This window comes from Dama dama, chromosome X (assembly GCF_033118175.1).
Source record: "Dama dama isolate Ldn47 chromosome X, ASM3311817v1, whole genome shotgun sequence".
NCBI lineage: Eukaryota > Metazoa > Chordata > Mammalia > Artiodactyla > Cervidae > Dama > Dama dama.
This window is the reverse complement of record NC_083714.1, coordinates 27,901,089-27,925,082: the sequence shown is the minus strand read 5'-3', so window position 1 is coordinate 27,925,082 and position 23,994 is coordinate 27,901,089. Positions and strand designations below refer to the sequence as shown.

At 38.1% G+C, this 23,994-nt stretch overlaps 1 protein-coding gene across 1 annotated transcript in view; it reads left to right on the top strand.

Annotated features, from left to right (window-relative positions):
- TENM1 (teneurin transmembrane protein 1) overlaps positions 1-23,994 on the top strand; it is an 887,850-nt gene that overhangs the window by 584,970 nt on the left and 278,886 nt on the right. The window contains exon 10 of the mRNA XM_061137497.1: positions 22,671-22,870. Within this exon, the coding sequence (XP_060993480.1) occupies positions 22,671-22,870 (200 nt within the window). The remainder of the gene's footprint in view (positions 1-22,670; positions 22,871-23,994) is intronic.

Genomic DNA, 23,994 nt, shown 5'->3' with positions numbered 1-23,994 from the left:
TGACCACTGGAAAAACCATAGCCTTGGCTAGATGGACCTTTGTTGGCAAAGTAATGTCTCTGCTTTTTAATATGCTATCTAGGTTGGTGTTAACTTTTCTTCCAAGGAGTAAGCGTCTTTTAATTTCATGGCTGAAATCACCATCTGCAGTGATTTTGCAGCCCCCCAAAATAAAATCTGACACTGCTTCCATTGTTTCCCCATCTATTTGCCATGAACTGATGGGACCAGATGCCATGATCTTAGTTTTCTGAATGTTGAGCTTTAAGCCAACTTTTTCACTCTCCTCTTTCACCTTCATCAAGAGGCTTTTTAGTTCCTCTTCACTTTCTGCCATAAGGGTGGTATCATCTGCATATCTGCGTTTATTGATATTTCTCCCAGCAATCTTGATTCCAGCTTGTGCTTCTTCCAGCCCAGCATTTCTCATGGTGTACTCTGCATATAAGTTAAATAAGCAGGGTGACGATATACAGCCCTGACATACTCCTTTTCCTATTTGGAACTAGTCTGTTGTTTCATGTCCAGTTCTAACTGTTGCTTCCTGACCTGCATATAGGTTTCTCAAGAGGTGGGTCAGGTAGTCTGGTATTCCCATCTCTTTCAGAATTTTCCACAGTTTATTGTGGTCCACACAGTCAAAGGCTTTGGCTTAGTCAATAAAGCAGAAATAGATGTTTTTGTGGAACTCTGTTGCTTTTTTGATGATCCAGCAGATGTTGGCAATTTGATCTCTGTTTCCTCTGCCTTTTCTAAAACCAGCTTGAACATCCAGAAGTTCACGGTTCACGTATTGCTGAAGCCTGGCTTGGAGAATTTTGAGCATTACTTTACTAGTGTGAGATGGGTGTAATTGTGCTGTAGTTTGAGCATTCTTTGGGATTGCCTTTCTTTGGGATTGGAATGAAAACTGACCTTTTCCAGTCCTGTGGCCACTGCTGAGTTTTCCAAATTTGCTGGCATATTGAGTGCAGCACTTTCACAGCATCATCTTTCAGGATTTGAAGTAGCTCAGCTGGAATCCCTTCACCTCCACTAGCTTTGTTCGTGGTGATACTTTCTAAGGCCCACCTGACATCACAATGTATAGCTGATTAATACGACACAGTTTACAACCTGTCTTGAAGATGCTTCAGCCAGGACTAAACTGTGACTGTAGCCTCACCTCTCTAGGCTCCAATTTCTCCTCTGGAAAAAGAAAAGGGAGTTGGCTTTGCAGGGGAGGAAAAATAATTTTCCCTCTACCCTTCTAGGTTCTTGGATGAGACCCCCTTGTCATAAAAAGAAAGATAAACAGGAGAAAAACATGCAAGTTAAATAACATATATTCCTCCTGTATTCATGGGAGATACCCAGGAAAACTGAGCAACTCTCCAAAATGACCTAAGTCATGTGAAGACAAAAGATGTGAGGGGAGTCAGTCAAGGGAGTGTATTAGGAAAAGCACAGTAAATAGTATGGTTTATGGAGATTTAAGTCATTTCCTTCTCTGATCAGAGCTTCTAAAGATTCAGACTTACCCTTCTCTTCCTGGTAGAGAGAATGAGTGCTTGTGTGGTCAGTCATTCAGTCGTGTCCAACTCTTTGTGACCTCATGGGCTGTAGCCCACCAGGCTCCTCTGTCCATGGGATTCTCCAGGCAAGAATACTGGAGTGGGTTGCCATGCCCTTCTCCAGGGGATCTTCCGGACCCGGAAGTGAACCTGGGTCTCTGTCGTCTCCTGCATTGGTAGGCGGGTTCTTTGCTACTGAGCCATCTAGGAAGCCCAGAGAGGGGGAGATACCCATACAAATGGAGATTGCCCTTATAAGTCTTGCAAAGGATAACTTTTAACTTGTCATTTTTAACTTGCTAAAGGGTCTCTTATAAAAGGGTAAGTCCTACTCACTTGTCAGATCTTTTCCTATGTCTGCTGTTTCTCAAGAATAATCAACTCACGGTGATCCTTATGCCAAAGAGGAATATTTTGGGGTGGCAAATTCTGCTCCCCTTCAGCTCGTAAACCTTTTGGTGGGGGAGGGGTCATGGGAAGTGAAATACTGTTTGCAAATAAAATCTTACCTGACAATTAGAAATAGATAAGGCTTTTATCTGTTATGTATTTCCAATTGCCAGGTAAGATTTCATTTGTCAGTTGGACAAGCTTGTCTCTAAGGTCCATTCTAGCTGTTTACGAGTCAGTGAATTCAAATTATGCAATAAATGAAGAACAATTAGCCATCCCAAGTAAAACTTGACCTATTTTTGCAAAAGAGCATCTACTCCTGGAAAGTGGTTGAAATGTGTGTCTATAAAATTTGTAAACCACGTTTTTCCATTTAAAGTACTTGCAAAGAATTCTGTTGTAATTCAAATAGTTAATTCCCAGTTTTCTGCATTATAAGTTTCAGTTTTTGACATGTATGTTAACAATAATCATCTGCACTTAGAAAGCATTTACAATTTCAAAATACTTTAATGTCTTTTATCCACATAACAGTTTTATGAGGTAGCAGCTATTGTTACCCTTATTTTATAGTTGAAAAGGAAAGTGCAAGAAGGTTAAGTGACTTGCGTTGCATAGTAGACATAACTACAGGCAGAACTGAGATTAGAATGCAATGTCTTTACTGTTATCTCAGAACCCTTCTTTGGGTCTTTTCTTTTTTTTTTTTTTTTAATTTTTTTCTGTTATCTCAGCACCCTTGAGTCTTTTCTTTTTATATAATGTTCCTTTTTCAAGGCCAGTTCTTTAAGTAACAGCTGTCCTGATTAAAGATCTCAATGCTAAGGGTGGTATCCTTTCCCTAAGAGCACTTTTTTTTTTTGCCATTTTCTGCACTGTATTTACTGTATTTTTTTAATCTTATTTTATTGTTCTTGTAATTCCTTTTAAACATTTTATTCTCCTACTACATGTATTACCATGTCTTCCCCATGTGAATAGTCGTCCGTAGTTATCCATTTTCTAGTCCCACAACCAATATAAAAAGTCACCATATCCACCATGTTTTATCAGTTTTCTCTTGCTTTATCCTTAACGTCTATTTTCCAAAACATTCTAGCTGCCATCATTACTTAATTTCAGACTTAATCTTCTTACCTGTCTCCATAGTGTTCTGCAATTTTTAAAAAATTTTATTGAAGTATAGTTGATTTACAGCATTAAATAGTTGTGTGCAGCATGGTGGTGGTTTATCGTTAAGTCATGTCTGACTCTTGCAACCCCATAGACTGTAGCCCACCAGGATCCTCTGTCCATGGGATTTCCCAGGCAAGAATACTGGAGTGGATTGCCATTTACAGCATAGTGATTCAGTATTTTTACAGACTATACTTCAGTATAACTTATTATAATGGCTCTAATTCTCTTTGCTATACAATATATCTTTATTGCTTATCTATTTAATCTTTTAACCCCATATTTCTAATTTGTTACTTCCCTTTCCACACTGGTAACCATTAGTTTGTTTTTTGTATCTGTGAATCTGCTTCTGTTTTCCATATGTGTTCATTTGTATTGTTTTTTAGATTCCATATATAAATTACATCATACAAGTATTTGTCTTTCTCTGTCTGACTTGTTTCACTAAGCATAATATTCTCTAGGTTCATCCATGTTGCTGCAAACAGATATTTTTTTCTTTTTATGGCTGAGTAATATGCCATTGTGTGTGTGTGTATATAGTGGAATATATGTGTATATACCACATCTGAAGCCAATCATCTGTTGATGGGCAGTAGGGCTCCTTCCATTTCTTGATCATTGTAAGTAAAGATGCTGTGAACGTTGGGGTGCATGTAACTTTTCATTTTTTCCATTTATATACCCAGGAGTTAGATAGCTGGATCATATGATAGTTTAATTTTTATTTTTTTTTTTTTGAGGCAACCCCATACTATTTTCCACACTGTGTGCACCAATTTACATTTCCACCAACAGTGTACAAGGATCCCTTCACTCCACATTCATTCTAGCATTGGTTATTTGTAGACTTTTTGATGATAGCCATTCTGATAGTTGTGAGGTGATATCTCATTTTTGTTTGATTTGCATTTCCCTAATAATTAGCAGTGTTGAGCATCTTTTCATGTGCCTGTTAGCCATCTGTACGTCTTCTTTGGTAAAACCCCTGTTTAAGTCTTCTGTCCATTTTTTGATTGGGTTGTTAATTTTTTTATATTGATTGTAAGAGCCCTTTGTATATTTTAGGTATTAACTCCTTGTTGGTCATATTGTTTGCAAATATTTTCTTCCTTTCAGTAGGCAGATTTTTCATTTAGTCACTGGTTTCCCTCACTATGAAAAAGCTTTTAAATTTGGTTAGGTCCAATTTGTTTATTTTTGCTTTTATTTCTTTTCCCTTAGGAGACAAATCCCAAAAAAAATATTGCTGTGATTTATATCAAAGAGTGTTCTGCCTATGTTTTCTTCCAGGAGTTCTGTGGTTTCAGGTCTTGCATTTAGGTTTTTAATCCATTTTGAGTTTATTTTTGTATATAGTGTGAGGAAATGTTTTGACCTCATTGATTTACATGTATCTGTTTAGTTTTCCCAATAGCACTTGTTGAAGAGTCTGTCTTTTCTCCATTGTATATTTTTGCCTGCTTTGTCATAGATTAGGTGACCATAGGTGCATGATTTAATCTCTGGGTTTTCTATCTTGTTCCATTGATCTTGTGTCTGTTTTAGTGCCAGTACTATGCATTTTGATTACTGTAGCTTTATATTATAGTATGAACTCTGGGAACATGATATCTCTAGCCTTGTTTATTCTGAAGATTGCTTTGGCAATTCAGGGTCTTTTTGTGGTTCCATATGAATTTTAGTATGGAATTTAGAATTTATTGTTCTAGGTTCTGTGAAAAATGTCATGGGTATTTTAATAGGAATTGCATTAAATCTGTATATTGCTTTGGATAGTATGGCCATTTTAACAATACTAATTCTTCCAATGCAAGAGCATGGGATATCTTTCCATTTCTTTGTATCATCTTCAGTTTCCTTCATCAGTGTTTTATAGTTTTCAGAATATAGGTCTTTCACCTCCTTGATTAAGTTTTTCTTAGATATTTTATTCTTTCTCTTTCTGATAATTATTAATGTATAGAAAAGCAACCGATTTCTGTACATTAGTCTTGTATCCTGCAACTTTGTGGAGTTCATTTGTTAGTTCTAATAGTTTGGGGATGAAGACTTGAGGGTTTTCTGTATGAAGCATCATGTCATCTTCAAAGAGTGACAGTTTTAATTCTTCCTCTCCAATTTGGATGTCTTTTATTTCTTTTCATCGTCTGATTGCTGTGGCTTGAAATTCCAATACTATGTTAAATAGAAGTGGCCATCCTTGTCTTGTTCCTGAATTTAGAGGAAAAGCTTTCTTTTTCACCATTGAATATGATGTTAGCTGTGTGTGTGTGTCATAAATTGTCTTTATTGTGTTGAGATATGTTCCCTCTACCCACTTTAATGAGAGTTTATGTCACTGATGGATGTTAAATTTTTGTCAAATGCTTTTTGTATGTCTATTGAGATGATCATGTGGCTTCTATTTCCATTCCTCCTTTTGTTTATGTTGTGTATCCCATTGATTGATTTGTGAATTCTGAAGCATCCTTGTATCCTTGGAATAATTCCAGCTTGGTCATGGTATCTCATTCTTTCTGTGTATTGTTGGATTCAGTTTGCTAATATTTTATTGAGGAATTTTGCATATATATTTCATCAAATACATTGGCCTGTAATTTTCTTTTTTTCAGTTGTGCCTTTGTCTGATTTTGGTATCAGGGTAATGGTGGCCTCGAATGAATTTGGGGATGTTCCATCCTCTTCAGCTTTTTAGGATAGTTGGAGGATAGGTATTAGTTCTTCTTTATATGTTTTATAGAATTCCCTCATGAAGCTGTCGGTCCTGGACTTTTGTTTGCTGGGAGTTTTGTAATTACACCTTCATTTTTACTATTAGTGGTAACTCTGGTCATATTGTCTGTTTCTTCTTGATTCGGTCTTGGCAGATTGTATCTTTTAAAAAATGTGTCTATTTCTTATAGGTTGTCCAATTTGTTGGCATACAGAAGGGTTTTGTTTATTTTTTAAAAGAATCTAATCAGCCATCCTGTCCTTTGATTGGAGCATTTAGTCCATTGATATTTAAAGTAATTTTGATAGGTATGTACTTATTGCCATTTTATTACTTGTTTTCCATAGATTTTAAATGATAATCTTGCTGGGTAAAGTATACTAGGTTGCAGGTTTTTCCCTTTTAGGACTTTGAAAATATTATGCTACTCCATCTGGCCTGCACAGTTTCTATGGAGAGATCCGCTGATAGCATTATGGAGATTCTCTTGTATATGACTCTGTTTTTTCTCTTCTGCTTTAGAATTCTCTCTTTATCTTTAACTTCTGCCATTTTAATTATGAAATTTCTTGATATAGGTCTGTTTGGGCTTACCTTGTTTGGGATCATCTGTGCTTCCTGTACCTGGATATCTCTTTCCTTCTTCAAGTTTGGGACCTTTTTAGTCATAATTTCCTCAAATACATTTTTGACACCGTTCTGTCTATTTTCTGTTTTTGGACTCTGAATAGTGCAAATGTTGGAAAGTTTAATGTTATCTTAGAGATCTCTTAAGTTGTATTCCTTTTGTAAAATGTATTCTTCTTTCTGCTGTTCTGATTCAGTGGTTGGTATTATTCTGTCTTCCAGACCACTGTGTGTTCTCTGTATCACTCAGGCTGCTCTTCATTCCCTCTAGTGGGTCTTTTTGTTTCAGCTTTTGAATTATTCATTTCTGATTGGGCTACTTCCTTGTTAAAGTGTTCATTGTTTAGATCAATTCTTTTCCATAATTTAGTGAACATGTTTATACCAATGTTTTGAATTCTTTATCTGATAAATTATTATCTGATAATTTGTTTATTTCTGTTTCAGTATTCATTTTTTCAGGGCTTTTCTCTTGTTCTTTCCATTGTGAGTAGCTCCTCTGCGTTTTAATTTTGCTCAACTTTCTCCATCTGTGTGTGCATGCTTAGTCACTTCAGTCATGTTGGACTCTGTGCAACATGTAGCAGTTACCTATTATGGTCTTGAAAGAGTTTTCTTATGTGGGAGCATCTCTATACAGACTGACTGTGCCCAGTGCCTTTGATGGGACAACTGGATTTGATGTGGATACAGATCAGAATTTTTCTTCAGGGTATGCTGGCAGCAATTGCCTTGGTAGGGTGTGGGGCTGGAAATGGAGGCGCTGGAGCTGGTCAGGGTGTGAGGTGGGGCTTCCTCTCTGCTCAGTGGTTACCTGTACTCTGTCAGGAACAGAGTCTGATACCAAGTTGCTGGAGCAGAAGCCCGAAGGGTGGGGCTCAGACTGGTTGTGTTTCCTTTTAAGTGTGTGATTTGCCCTCACCCCGCACTGGGACATTTGCCTCAGAGGAGGGGAGCGGTGCAATAAGTGGGGCCCATGTGCAGACAGAGGTCTCACCCGCTGCCCGTATAGGGGTCTGCAGCTCTACTCAGATGCAGCCTCGGGTGTGAGCCCCCTTCATCACTCACAGTTGATCACTGCCCACTGCCTCCACCACCCCTGCTCTCTTGCGGAATTGCTCCACAGGTCTGGTAGGACCCGCTTGGACTCTCTGCGTGTATCAAGTAGTCCATTGGGGCAGAAAAGCTGCCCTCAGCGATCCGGGCTGCTTCAGAGGTGCTGCCTGAGGAAGTGTCAACCGCAGCTACCACGATTCCACTGGGGCTCTGCCCCGCTACGCTGTGTCAGTTCCGTGTCCCGTGATCTAATCTTTTCTCTCAATCCTCTGTTCCCCAGATCCAGTGCCATGCTGTGGCCTGGAGTGCGTGGGGCCAGAGCGTTCACTCAGCTCAGGCTGTGGTGGATGGCAAGGTGGTCTCAGGAACCCCAGCATCTGCTAGGGCAGATGTCTTTCTGCCCTGCCTGGGGGCAAGTCAGTAAGTCTAGTCTTCCCACAATCAGAGTCCAGGCTTCACCACTTTCTATCTGATTCAGCGGTCCTCCAGACAGCTAAAGGGGGCTTGTCTTCTTCGCACAGTACTCACAGACTGGGCTGTCCAGTCCATGGCTCGCGCTGCTCCCTCCCCAGGGCCAGTATCTGCCCATGTGGTCTCCCTTTTCCTCCAAGTCTACTCCCAGGAACGCAGGTCCCAACCAGAGACTTTTCTCTCTGTCCTACCCATTATGTGGGTATCTTTCTTACAGCCTTGGTTGTACAAGAGTCCTTCTACCAGTTTACATTTAGTTTTCAGGGAGAATTGTTCCACACGTAGATGTACTTTTTAAAATAATTATTTATTTATTTTGGCTGTGCCAGTTCTTAGTTGCGGCACAGGGAATCTTCAGTCTTCGTTACAACGTGTGGGATCTTTAGTTGTGGCATACGAACTCTTAGTTGCAGCACATGGGACCTAGTTCCCCGACCAGGGATCAAACCCAGATGCTGTGCGCTGAGAGTGCGGAGTCCTAGCCATGGGAATACCAGGAAAGTCTTGTGCGTGTATTTTTGATATGTTCCTAGAGGGATGTGACCTCCGCATCCTCTTACTCTGCCGTCTGGATCTCCCTCCTGTCCCTAAGAGTACTTTGCAAATCTTTTATTGCACACCAAAGTTCTGGGTTCTCCAAACAGTCCCTCCTCCTCAAAGCAGTACCCATGCACTTGCACTCAAACAAGTACCCTTGGGAATTAAAAGTTAAACAGCAACACAAAATGCGCCTTTCTGACCTCCTTTCCTTGTAGACTTAGCTGAAGAGGGGTGTGTGTGTGTGTGTTGTTTTTGTTTTTTTGGTTTTGTTTTGTTTTCTTTTGACCTACAGCATAGTTACATTTGGCGGCCATTTATGCAATAACAATTCTGGACCCTGAACAACAGGTTGAATTCTAAATTTACTGTAGTTTCACTATATTTATTTCATAGACCCAGTCAGTAAAGATTCATTTTGTACCAAAGTAAAAAAACTGCTTCAACTCCATCCAGGTAATCATTGTGCATTCAGATGGAACATAATCCTGCATTATAATTCTGTGGTTCTTCAATATTCTTTCATAGGACATGTGGATATTAAAATGCACTCAGCTGCCCTTTGAGTCAACCCATAGTTTCAGTATCTTTTACTTAAAGGATATGAAAGCCTAGGACATTGTTGTAGAATTGGGAATAATTCATATAAGCACAACAAACCACATGAATAAAATAGTAGTCATGCACTAACAAAGACAAGAATGTTGGGAGCATAACATTATTATTTTTAAAGATTGATGGCAAATTACAGTAAATGTTTCCTATAATGCCATATAGATGTTTCTCTAACACAGGGTTTCAGGGGGCTCAGCTAGAGTGCTGCAGCTTGTTTTCAACTATATTAAATCACTTTATCAATATACTTCAGTTTCAACAAAAGCTTTTCTAAAGCATACTGGAGACCTGACTTCTCAAATAGATTTATGGAAAGAGTTCACTATACTCACAGGTAAACTTATTTACAGTATAAAAAATTCATGCTAAATGTTCTTGGCCATATATGTTTTATGTTTTACTCTTGTTTCATTTTAATCCCCTTCCTTTTTTTAATCATCTTCCTTTTTAAAAAACCGCTTTTTAAAAAACATACCTGTGATGCCATGTAAAATGTGTCTGCCTTTTGGTCCCTCTGGCCTAGTAGTCTGCATCTGACAGAGGCACCAAGTGGTATGCTATAGAATGACATATTTATTGTCCTGAACTAGTCCTTGAAAGGCTAGAGAATCTTCCCATAATGTGTTAATAATATCTTATATTTTTTTGGAAGAAATAATCCACTGTAGAAATTTATCAGCCACATGTATATCTAATCCTATGAGTGTCCAGTTATATCTTTCAGCTTGTATTATTTTTGGAGAAAGTTCAAACATTTACTAGCTTTTTCATGAAGTCAAAGGTAACTTTAGTGTGTAAAATTTCCTTTTGAAAATAAAGTGCTAGAGTTCCAGGATCTAATGCACAAGTTTGCATGTTTTCCTCTGCATAACTTTGGCAGTCCTATAGATAATAATCAGCAATCTTTTCTTAGTCTATGCCTTTCTAATGCTAAGAGCCTTTGGTTTTACTTTTTACTCTACTTGTAGCTCCTATGCTCTCTTAGTCATTTTAGTTGCCTTTTCATATTTCCATTTTATATTCTACCAAAGGTGTCTTCACCAGAACTGTATACGGATACCGTCTTGCCATTGCCAAGGGTTCAGTGAGAGGGAAGAATACATGTGAAAAGTTGAATTGTACAAGACTTCTGACCACCTCAAACCCTCCATTCAAGGGGGAAACGATATAATATCGTTTATATCGATATTATAATATCGATAATATAAAACGATAATATCAAGGGGGAAACGATGAAATCTTAGTATTTGGAAACATAGAATAGAAGCTCATGATTTTTAATGCTGTTTGGAGTCAAGGTACTATTTTAACTGTGGTTTAAGTACTGTGGAAAGTTAACAAATGAAGCAGAAGACACAGCTTTTGCCCTTGAAAAAGTTTCTATTAAATAGGAGAGCTGTAAGAAACACGCATATATACACGGTGCAAAATAACATGCAACCAACTGTTGTACAGAAATAGAAATAAAATGGTTAGGTGACTAAGAGGCCTAAAAGAAAGAAGATGAAAAGGTGATTGTTATTATAGAAGTAACTTGAGCTGAGCCTTGAGAAACGAGAAAAATCAATCCTAGATGACCTTAAAGAGTGCCTGTTTAGGAGACTGGAATAATAGAGTGGTAAGGGGGAAATGCAGATGGTAATAGCCTATGTGCTAAATGGATAATGAAGCAATAGAGGCAGCAGATGGAGACAGTTTGGCAAGGAAAGGAAGGAGATAAATAGTTTGATAACTAGATGAAGGGACAGTTGGGTCATTTTATTCCTTTCTTTTTATTAAAGAGAGACGTGTGGTTGTTTGAATAAGACACCAATAGAGAGGGAGACATTGAGGACACTAGGAAGAAAGGAGATGGTAAAGGGACCAAAGTCTCTTGGGAGAAGAGAAAGGGAGGGAGAAGCCTCAGAGATAAACTGACATCAATTGTATTGTACACTGAGTACGAGACAGACATTTTGATACTATGGAAATAAGAGAGAGGGGTTCAAAAAGGGAGCACAATATGTTCAATAAATGTTATCATCTATTATGATTATTGTTATTACTATTATTATGCTCTGTAATATATTTTATTTGTGAAGAAAAGTTTTAATTTGATATATATTTTCTGGATTCCTAAAATGTGTCAAAATATGTAGCAATATGACAACCCATGAGAGCTAGTGCCTAAGCTGGCCACTTCTCTTTCCCAAGACCTGGCACAAGATATATGTGTTCAGGTATATGTGCTCAGACTCTTTGCAACCCCATGGACTGTAGCCCGCCAGCCTCCTCTGTCCATGGGATTCTCCAGGCAAGAACACTAGAGTGGGTTGCCCTGCTCTCCTCCGGGGGATCTTCCCAACCTAGGGATCGAACCCAAGTTTCCTGTATTGCAGGTGGATTCTTTACCAGCTGAGCCACAAGGGAAGCCCACAAAAGGGGAAGCTAGAGAAAATGAGCTATGACCTGCCCTGCTGCCACCTTTCCAAAGGCCAGAAGGATGTGATCAGAGTAACCTACATGTAACCACTCCAGTACTCTTGCCTGGAAAATCCCATGGGCAGAGGAGCCTGGTAGGCTACAATCCATGGGGTTGTGAAGAGTCAGACACGACTGAGCGACTTCACTTTCACTTTTCACTTTCATGCATTGGAGAAGGAAATGGCAACCCACTCCAGTGTTCTTGTCTGGAGAATCCCAGGGATGGTGGAGCCTGGTGGGCTGCTGTCTATGGGGTCGCAGAGAGTCGGACATGACTGAAGTGACTTAGCAACAGCGGCAGCAACAAGCATATAACATTGTATAAAATATATAAAATAGGCATCCCTGCTGTGAACTACCAATTACATGTCCTAAAAGTTCTGACCAGGAGACCGTTCAGCCTCTAGATAGCAAGTGTCCTTCTAATACCACTTGGAAACACATCAATACTCTTATGACACTGTATGGTAGTTTGTGTGAATGTATGTGTAGATTATGCATGGCAATTTATACCTCCCAACCATATTTTTTGTAACAGCTTTGTTGAGATATGCAGCTGCATGATTAGAACTTTTAAAAAGTGACAGGAATATGTATATCCATATACGGTTGTCTCTTCGTATCCATGGGGATTGCTTCTAAGACCCTCACAGATACCAAAATCTGTGGATGCTCAAGTCCCTTATTAAAAATGGTGTAGAATTTGTATATGCAGTCCTCCTATATACCTTAAATCATCTCTGGATAACTTATAATACCTAATACAATGTAAATGCTATGTAAATAGTTGTAAACTTGTGTGCAGCAAATTCAATTTTTGCTTTGTTGAACTTTCTGGGATTTTTTTTTCTGAATATTTTTGATCTGCCATTAGTTGACTCCACAGATATGGAAACCATGGATATGGAGAGCCAACTGTTATTTATATACTATGTAATTCACTGACAGAGGATGAGATGGCTGGATGGCATCACCGACTCGATGGACATGTGTTTGAATAAACTCCGGGAGTTTGTGATGGACAGGGAGGCCTGGCGTGCTGCGTTTCATGGGGTCGCAAAGAGTCTGACATGACTGAGCGACTGAACTGAACTGAACTGAATTCACTGATTTTATGTCTACAGCTCAGCAATTCTTAGTATATTTAGAGTTGGGTAGCCATCACTACAATTTAATTCTAGAATATTTTCATCATGCCAAAAATATACTTCATAGGCACTGGCAGTCACTTCCTATTCCCAGCTCCCCCCAGCCCCTGGCTACCACTAATGTACTTTCTGTCTCTATAGATTTGCCTGTTTTGTACATTTCATATAAATGCAGTCAAAATGTGTAGACTTTTCTTTCTGGCTTCTTTCACTTAACATAAGGTTTTCAAGGTTGTCCATGTTGTAGCATATACCAATACTTAGCTCCTTTTTATGGCTGAATAATATTTCATTGTATGAATATAACATATTTGTTTATCCATTCACTAGTTGATGAATCTTTATGGATTTCACCTTTTTTGGCTGTTATGAATAATACTGATATATGTTCAAAAATAGATCATAGAGTCTAAATACAATTCAAAATTCACCCTTTAATTAATGGTACAATCTTAATAATGCCATGTTATTGCTGTCTGAGAAGATGTATGCAATAGTCAATAAGCTACTGTCCTGGAATCTGAAGTCTGTCAGTGTATGGGCATAACTGTTAACACTTACACCGTAGTGTATTTCTCAAGTGCAAGAGTAGGCTTCCCCGGTGGCTCAGTGGTAAAGAATTCACCTGCCAAGGCAAGAGACACAGAGAGAAGGATTCAATCCCTGGGTCAGGAAGATCCCCTAGAGGAGGAAATGGCAACACACCCCAGTATTCTTTCCTGGAAAATCCCATGGATGGAGGAGTCGGGTGGGCTACAGTCCATGGGGTCACAAAGAGTTAGACATGACTGAGCAACTGAACCTGCATTTAAAATTAGTTAATGGACTTTTCTACACAATCAGCTATGTATTATCAGTGTCAGTAAAACAAAGAGATTTCATTTCTGAGCATATTTTATTCACAGTTAATTCCCAAAGATCTATGTGTGTGGATGATTTCAGTTCTTCCTCCCACCAAACCTTGTACTGAAATGTCAAAGTAAATGATCAACAGTACTAAATAAATTATCAAGATTACTATTTTATTTTATTAATTTATTGAAATAGTGATTACCAAGCGCCTACTACATCCAAAGTTCATTCTTCCTTTTCTTTCTCTTGCCTACTACTGGGTGTAACAATATGAAAGGCATGTGTAATACACTATCAAGAAAGTGAGAGTTGAATACGTGTTTTTCTTGAATGATTCATATAAGGATTATCATACAAAGCCACATAGATGGACAGGATAGGTTTTTCACTGTCTCCTTTTCATCTCTGAACACCTTTTGATCACTGGGAATGAATCCATTTTGCTCCAAGGACAGATATTCTAAATTTCCAATGAGTTGTTACTGTGAAATAATTATTATATTTGAAAGAACACGGAGAAGATGGTACTTAAATCATGAGACACACACTAGGACTAATTCAGGTGAAAGACTGTACCAAAGCCATTTGATTGTGTCTTTTAATGGTTTGGAACATGCTATAGGATAAAATGAAGAGGAACCAGGACCTTAAGACTTATTTCTTTTTTATATCATTGGACAACATTCCCTTCCATTAAAGTGGTACATTTTTAGCTTAGGTACTTTTTATGAAATTTGCAAATGTCTTTAAAAGACTGTAAGATTGCTATTATGGGCACAACCACAGCCTTTAACCTAGTCCTTTTTACACAAGGACCCAGTAATGGAATCTTGTAAATAACCATGCATCAGTGTCTTCTAGGAATGCCCCACTGAGTTTTGCACAGGATCATTGAATGCAGTCTAGTTATATTAATTAGAAAAAATAAACACATTTATATGTCCAGAATATAGATTTTTCAGTTCAGTTCAGTTCAGTCTCAGTCGTGTCTGACTCTTTGCGACCCCATGGACTGCAGCATGCCAGGCTTCCCTGTCCATCACCAACTCCTGGTGTTTACTCAAACTCATGTCCGTTAACTCAGTGATACCATCCAACCATCTCATCCTCTGCCGTCCCCTTCTCTTCCTGCTTCCATCTTTCCCAGCATCAGGGTCTTTTCCAATGAGTCAGTTCTTCGCATCAGGTGGCCAAAGTGTTGGAGCTTCAGCATCAGTCCTTCCAATGAATATTCAGGACTCATTTCCTCTAGGATTGACTGGTTTGATCACCTTCCTGTCCAAGGGACTCTCAAGAGTCTTCTCCAACACCGCAGTTCAAAAGCATCAATTCTTTGACCCTCAACTTTCTTTATGGTCCAACTTTCACATCTGTATATGACTACTAGAAAAACCATAGCTCTGACTAGATGGACTTTTGCTGGCAATGTAATATCTCTGCTTTTTAATATGCTGTCTAGGTTTGTCATAGTTTTTCTTCCAAGGAACAACCTATCTTATAAGAACAACACTATTATAATCATATTATTAATATTCAGGTATGTGTCTCAATGAAACTTTGGTTTAGTCAATAGAACCACTACACATGATGTCTGTCACCAGTTCTGCCATCTGTATTTATCTTACAGGTAGATTAACCTTTTCCTCTGCACCACCAGTTTGCCATCCTTCAACCTGGCCCGTCTGCCATTGCTTTTTTCCTACTCAGCAGTTGATGCCTGTGTTGCAACCTATAAAGAGAGTGTTTAGCTCAAACTAAATTGGTGGATATTGGTGAGACTGTGATAACTACTGTACTTCACAGTTTGATATAATCCGTGGCTCTCTGCCCTTCTCCTTGGATTTGTGCAGGAAGCATTTGTTATTGGAGAATATGATCTTCTTGGGCCTTCTGATATACTTCAGTAAAATAAGTGGTTAAATGACAATTAAAGTATGAATATTACAAAATCTGTGCCCTAGTGCTATATTTTAACTCTGCCACTGACGATTTGCAAATGAAGAATCAGAGTCAATGTTAAGTTTGTCCGAAAGTATTCCACTTACCTATATTGATGCAGAATTTCATCATGAAATCACATTATATATTGTTTTTATGCATGTAATTTCCTTCTCTTTGGTTTCCCCCTTTGAACTACATTAAGAAAACTAATGAAATGATAAGTTAACAAATAATCACTACATTGTAATCCATAACTAGTTTTGAGAGAAGTGAAAATGGAGCGATCTATTTAGTGAAGTAAATTGCTAACAGGGAGATACCTTCCTTTCTAATGTGCTAAGCTCTAAAAGGTTAGGGGCTGAGAAATTTTGTATCTGCAGGCTGTGAGAATTTTTCTAATACCAAATCACAGCAAAATAACTTGCTTGCTATTTTTATTTAAATTATAGTTCACATGTTCATTCTTGTTACCCTGTCTCTTTAACTACCTTGTCTTAACTGTGATACCAGTTCTCAAAGGGTAAGACCATCTTCTTTTAAAATCATTTTATAGATGACATGTATATATGCTTTGTATATTTAGTAATTCTCAAAACCAGGAAACTCCAACAACACAACTTCACAAGTTCCTTCTGATTTAGTGAATAACATTAAAGTGGCCTTATGCAATATATGATGCTATAAAATGGAAAAGAGAGAGATAGTATAGCATTCGGTAAGGCTCATATATAAAGGTTAATGTCAAAAAAAAAGGTTATTGGGATGGGGAGGGAGGCGGGAGGGGGGATTGGGATGGGGAACACATGTAAATCCATGGCTGATTCATGTCAATGTATGGCAAAAACCACTACAATATTGTAAAGTAATTAGCCTCCAACTAATAAAAATAAATAAAAAAAAGGTTAATGTCCATCAGCCAGTTTTCTCCTGAGTTTTTAAAAATGACAACATCTGCATTCATTGGAGACCATTTTCAGCACCTTTAAAATACTACATGCTGAACCTAAAACATTTTAAATTGTCTTATATTTATAATATTGTTTGCATGACCAAATGATGCATTTTAACCAGTGATAAAAGCCCCTAATGAGGCTAGCAGTTGGATAAACTGAACATTAAGTTGAGACTTGAAGTGTCCACATAAACACAGTTTGTTGAGTACCGCTCACTGAAGAGATCTGTCTGCTCCAGGACCTTGAGAGTTAAATGTATAATCAACCCTTTATGGACCAAACTTCTGTCTCACGTGGAAAAAATAACTTCCACTGAAAAATAAGGTCCTCAGTTGGTCATTTATGATCTCAAAGGGCATATTTTATTATAAATGTCAATTTGACAAAATTATGTGTCCTGTAATACATAATTATGTTCGAAATTGCATTTGAAATCTATTATTAACAGTTAACAGTGAACATTCTTAAAATAGTTATTACTCTTGGCCTTAACACAAAAAGCAATAATGGAGGTATTTCAGGGAGTTAAAAGCTGCAAGGCATTGGCCTCTGAATAAAGCCACTGCAGGTGTGTTTCTTAATGGGCTGTTAATTTTATAGCTGGTGAACACAAAGGACAGAGACCATGTGTGTTTTTAAACTGTGTTTAGTGTGGAAAAGGAGTTGATGGCTGAAAAATGTAAAGGCAGTGTGAAATAAGGGCAAATTGAGCTTGCCCTCCTGAGATGTAATCCTCCTTGCTCAAAACCAAGGCCAACTCAATTCTTGCCACTCTGCTTCCCTTCCCACCACCACATAACAAAGAATCCCAGAGAAACTTATATGAAGCCAGCACATCAGAAATAATTAGAAAATATGACAACAAATAATAAATACCTAATACACTAACATTCTCTCACACTAACCAGCTCTTTATAGGTTTCCTGTTTTTGCTACTAAGTTACTCAAACTTAAAGTTTTGACTCCCTCCTCCTGCATCCCTCACACCTAGGTTCCCAGGGTTCTTAGAACCTTGCATCTCAGTGTGTGGGCTGAGGACCAAGAAACATGAGCATTACTTGGGAACTCAAAAGATCTAAGTTCTCTGACCAGGGATTGAACCTGGGCCACCACAGTGAAAGCAACTTTTCTGCCTGGGGAAATAATTTGTTTTACTGTTATCAGTTCAGTTCAAGTTCAGTTCAGTCACTCAGTCGTGTCCGACTCTTTGTGACCCCATGGACTGCAGGACGCCAGGCCTCCCTGTCCATCACCAACTCCCGGAGTTTACCCAAACTCACGACTGAAGTGACTCAGCAGCAGCAGCAGCATGTCCATTGAGTCAGTGATGCCATCCAACATCTCATCCTCTTTCGTTCCCTTCTCCTCCTGTCTTCAATCTTTCCCAGCATCAGGGCCTTTTCAAATGAGTCAGTTCTTCACATCAAGTGGCCAAAGTATTGGAGTTTCAGCTTCAACATCAGTCCTTCGAATGAATATTCAAGACTGACTCCCTTTAGGATGGACTGGTTTGATCTCCTTGCTGTCCAAGGAACTCTTAAGAGTCTTCTCCGACACCACAGTTCAAAAGCATCAATTCTTCGGCACTCAGCTTTCTTTATAGTCCAACTCTCACATCCATACATGACTACTGGAAAAACCATAGCTTTGACTAGACAGACCTTCGTTGGCAAGGTAATGTCTCTGCTTTTTAATATGCTGTCTAGATTGGTCATAACTTTTCTTCCAAGGAGCAAGCGTCTTTTAATTTCGTGGCTGCAGTCACCATCTGCAGTGATTTTGGAGCCCCACAAAATAAAGTCAGCCACTGTTTCCACTGTTTACCCATCTATTTGCCATGAAGTGATGGGACCAGATGTCATGATCTTAGTTTTCTGAATGTTGAGTTTTAAGCCAACTTTTTCACTCTCCTCTTTCACTTTCATCAAGAGGCTCTTTAGTTCTTCACTTTCTGCCATAGGGTGGTGTCATCTGCATATCTGAGGTTATTAATATTTCTCCCTGCAATCTTGATCCCAGCTATGCAGCCCGGCATTTTGCATGATGTACTCTGCATATAAGTTAAATAAGTAGGGTGATGATATACAGCCTTGACTTATTCCTTTCCCAATTTGGAACCAGTCCATTGTTCCATGTACATTTCTATGCTTCTCGACCTGCATACAGATTTCTGAAGAGGCAAGTAAGGTGGTCTGGTATTCCCATCTCTTTAAGAATTTTCCAGTTTGTTGTGATCCACACAGTCAAAGGCTTTGGCATAGTCAGTAAAGCAGAAATAGATGTTTTCCTGGAACTCTTGCTTTTTCGATATTCTAGTGGATGTCGGTAATTTGATCTCTGGATCCTCTGCCTTTTCTAAATCCAGCTTGAACATCTGGAGGTTCACAGTTCACATACTGTTGAAGCCTGGCTTGGAGAATTTTGAGCATTACTTTGCTGGCGTGTGAGATGGGTGCAATTGTGCGATAGTTTGAGCATTCTTTGGCATTGTTATAAATAACAATTATTATAGTAATTATTATATAATAATTTGTTTATATATTATAATTTGTATATATAATAATATATAATAATTTGTTTTGTTATAAATAATTATTATAATTATTATGCATAATAATGATATTCTTTATAGTTTAGATATATTTTTTATAAGAAACATATAATTAGATTTTTCTTCTTCATTCAGACTGGTGGTTCTTACTGTTTAACACAAATTTCTAGTTCATGACACCTTAGTTTTAATGATAGATATAGATATATGGGAGAAGAAAATGGCAACTCACTCCAGTTTTTTTGCCTGGAGAATCCCATGGACAGAGGAGCCTGGCAAGCTATAGTCCATGTGGTTGCAAAGAGTCGGGCATGACTGAGCAACTAATAAACACACACACACAGATATATGGGGCTTCCCTGGTGGCTCAGATGGTAAAGATATAGATATATGAAATTTATCTTCCACCTTCCTCATGCTTTCTAATTGACCCATCTAGTCAGTCTTCCCTTTCTTGTCTTCATTTAGAATAAATTATTTTTATCTCAGCACTATTTTCTCTATGCTAGTTCAAAAAAGAAATTTTTATCTTTTAGTATTTATGATTAAAATTACAATAAAATTTTTGAATTTATAGTAATCTGAAGTTAATTGATATTTGTACCATTCCTTAGGATAATCCAGCTTTACACTTCCCGGATAATATATGATTTTTTTTAACCTAATTGTGGCATAATTGACAAATATGATCATATATATTTAAAGTATACATCATGATGACTTGATATACATATATATTGTAGAATGGTTACCAAGATCAAGATAATGAAAACATTGATCACCTCACATTGTTAACACGTGTCAGCTCATGTATGTGTGTGTATGTCTGTGGTTGAAAATGCTTGATATTTACTCATAGCAATTTTCAAGTATATATTACCATATCATTAACTATATTCACTATGCTGTATATTAGAGCCTCAAAACTTTTTATAAGTGAAAATTTGTATCCTTTGACCTATATCGCCCCATTTTCCCCTCCCTCCAGCCCTGGCAAACACCATTCTATTCTTGTTTGTGTGAAATCAACTTTTGTCTGTCTGCCTTATTTCACTAAGCACAGTGCCCTTCAGATTCATCTTCTTTATCCATTTATCCACTGAAGGACATTCAGATTGTTTCCATATCTTGACTATTGTGAATAATGCAGCAATGAATGTGGGATCCTGATTTCAATTTCTTTGGATATATACCCAGGAGTAGCAACACTGTACCATATAGTAGTTCTGTTTTTGGCTTCCCTTGTGGCTCAGCTGGTAAATAATCCACCTGCAATGAGGGAGACCTGGGTTCAAAATCTGAGTTGGGAAGATCCCCTGGAGAAGGAAAAGGCTACCTACTCCAGTATTCTGGCCTGGAGAATTCTATACAGTCCATGGGGGTCACAAAGAGTCAGACATGACTAAGCAACTTTCACTTTCACTTTCATTTTGCATTCCCACCAACAGTGTACAAGTACATCCTCACCAACATTTATCTCTTGTCTTTTTTATAATATCCAGCCTAATAGGAGTGAGGTAATATCTCATTGTGATTTTTTTTCATTTATTTTCATTTATTAGTTGGAGGCTAATTACTTTACAATATTGTAGTGATTTTTGCCATACATTGACATGAATCAGCCATGGATTTACATGTGTTCCCCATCCTGATCCCCTCTCCTGCCTCCCTCCCCATCCCATCCCTCTGGGTTTTCCCAGTGCACCAGCCCTGAGCACTTGTCTCATGCATCCAACCTGGGCTGGTGATCTGTTTCACCCTTGATAATATACTTGTTTCAATGCTGTTCTCTCAGAACATCCCACCCTCGCCTTCTCCCACAGAATCCCAAAGTCTGTTTTGTACATCTGTGTCTCTTTTTCTGTTTTGCGTATTGGGTTATCATTACCATCTTTCTAAATTCCATATATATGCATTAGTATACTGTATTGGTCTTTATCTTTCTGGCTTACTTCACTCTGTATAATGGGCTCCAGTTTCATCCATCTCATTAGGACTGATTCAAATGAATTCTTTTTAATGGCTGAGTAATACTCCATAGTGTATATGTACCATAGCTTCCTTATCCATTCGTCTGCTGATGGGCATCTAGGTTGCTTCCATGTCCTGGCTATTATAAACAGTGCTGTGATGAACACTGGGGTGCACATGTCTCTTTCATATCTAGTTTCCTTGGTGCGTATACCCAGGAGTGGGATTGCTGGGTCATATGGCAGTTCTATTTCCAGTTTTTTAAGGAATCTCCACACTCTTCTCCATAGTGGCTGTACTAGTTGTCATTGTGATTTTGATTTGCATTTCCCCAGTGATTAGTGATGTTAAACATCTTTCATATACCTACTGGTCATTAATATGTCTTCTTTGGAAAATATATATATTCAAGTCCTTTGTCCATTTTTAAAAATTGGATTATTTGCATTTTTGTTATTGAGTTGTGTGAGTTATTTATATATATTTGATATTAATGCCTTATCAGATACACTTTGCCTTCCATCCTTTCCCTCTAACCCTACTTTCAGCTGCTTCTATCTACATACACATACCCTGCACCTTAGCTTTATAGAGTCTCTCTTTGTTTTTGTTCAAGCTGTTCCTTTCACATGGAAAATTCTTCCCCACAGCTCTGTTGAAATCCTTTCCATCCTTTAAGGCTCATCTTGAGTACCACTTCCCATAAATATGCTTTTCTGATTCACTCATTTGTTTATTCATTGAATAAATATGTACTGATCACAGAACTACATTCTTCTGGTTACTGGGGATAAAGCAATAAACAAACACAGCCACAGCCTCATGGACCTTATATTCTATCAGGTAAAAACAGGTGATAAACAGGAAATAAGTAAAACACCTTATATTAAGTGGTGATAAGTGCTAAGAAGAAAATAAAAGAATATAGAGGAGGTTCAGACAGCCAGGAATGATGAGTATCCTCTGGTCAAATACCTTTCCTCACTTTTTGTACCCAATGCAAGTATTTTCCTTTACAATGTGGCTATTTGCATATTTGCCCTACTTTTCTCTCTTATATTCAAAGTTCCTTGAGAGCAGCATTTTACTTATCTTTGTATCTCCTTTACCATCTGAGCCACCAGGGAAGCCCATCGTAAAGGAGATATCTCCTCGGGCTTCCCTGGGAGCTCAGCTGGTAAAGAATCCGCCTGTAATGCAGGAGACCCCGGTTCAATTCCAGGGTTGGGAAGATCCCCTGGAGAAGGGAACAGCTACCCACGCCAGTATCCTGGCCTGCAGAATTCCATGTACTGTATAGTCAATGGGGTCGCAAAGAGTCGGACACGACTGAGTAACTTTCACTTATAGCTGTATCTCCTACAGCTACCAAGACAAAGTTCAGTAAATAATGGTTAAAATGACTCAAATGATGGAAATAAGTGCAATAGTACTTAAGAGAAAGGAGAGACTAATACAGTGGTTGATTAGGAAAGACTCCTTGGAGATAGTTAATTTGGGTAAGGTTTTACAAGATGGGTGGGGTTGAAGAGGAAGGAAGAGCTGAGTAAGTCTGATTTGATATACATGTTCTTGAAAATTTTAAACCCATTGTTTTATCAACTGACTAATATTATGAATAATTTTCTTTATTTTTAAAACCAGTGTTTCAGAAGGGACGGGCAATAGACACTGGAGAAGTTGACATTGGTGCACAGGTCATGCAGACCATTCCACCTGGCTTATTCTGGCGTTTTCAGATTACTATCCACCATCCTATATATCTGAAATTCAATATTTCTTTAGCCAAGGACTCACTGCTGGGGATTTATGGCAGAAGAAACATTCCACCTACACACACTCAGGTATTTGATATTTTAGATATTTCTTGACCCTTTCAGAGAGTGGTGGGATGAATAGTTCAGGGTTTGTGACTTTCAAAGTATGTGGGAGTCAAAGGTGACGGCAGACAATTTTGTAATCAGCAAATATCCAGAATAATCAGAGTCAAGGGAATGAAATAAAAAAAAAGATGCTATTGAGCAATAACAACTAGAATTTAGCAAAACAGATTCAAAAAAGGAAGTTTAAGAAAATATTCTTTCAGCTGAAGTTCTGCTTCCTGGAACAGGATGGTCATGAGCCTTCCCAGACCCTTCTCTTTTTCAGTCTTGGTGCCCACACCTCCACTGGTTCCATACATTCCTGACCTCTTGTCCCAATAAAGGAATGCAAACCAAGAGAGAAATGAGTCAAAAAGGCATGTTTTGTCTTGTAGGTAAAACATGTTCCTTATTATTGTTAAGAAAAACTTAAATAGGTAAAACCTCTGTGGTTTACAAGACCCTTCTAGAAGCCTTTGCCACTTCATTTCCCTTAATTTCTTTCCCTTATCTCTTCCTACACGAACCCATTTGAGGCCCTGCTCCATCTAAGAAGTAGCATAAGGAATTGTAACCATCCGGGGCTTGGGATACATGTACCATGTTCTTGTCTGCTGATTAGGGATAAAAGAGAAGAGGACAAGGTCTTTGAATATTTCATTGTGTTACCACAAAAGTAGTGCATTATGTTGAATGTTTTGACTATTCATTTATTAGTTTTACAAACTAGAAAACTGTTTTTAATTTGTAATGATGATCATGGTAACATTTCAAGGGGAATGTCTATTTTCAAGTATCTTCTATCAGATACTTTTTGTAAAATATCTAGATTCTCTTGCATAATACCAAATAATTCTTCTATATCTTGCTTTATTATTTTTAAACAATAATTTTTAATACTCTAAAACTGAAAGGTTGGTAACATTTATAAATATCATGGAGGGTTATTTTGTTTTCAGAATTAATAATATGCTTTGGGGTTTAGATATACTTAAGAATGAATTACCTCTTTTCCCACTCTGCCCACCTCCAGAGCAAAGAAGTATGAAGTATCATAGTTGATGTGAGAGATGTTAATCAGTCTAGAGGTAAAAGTCATGGCTCAT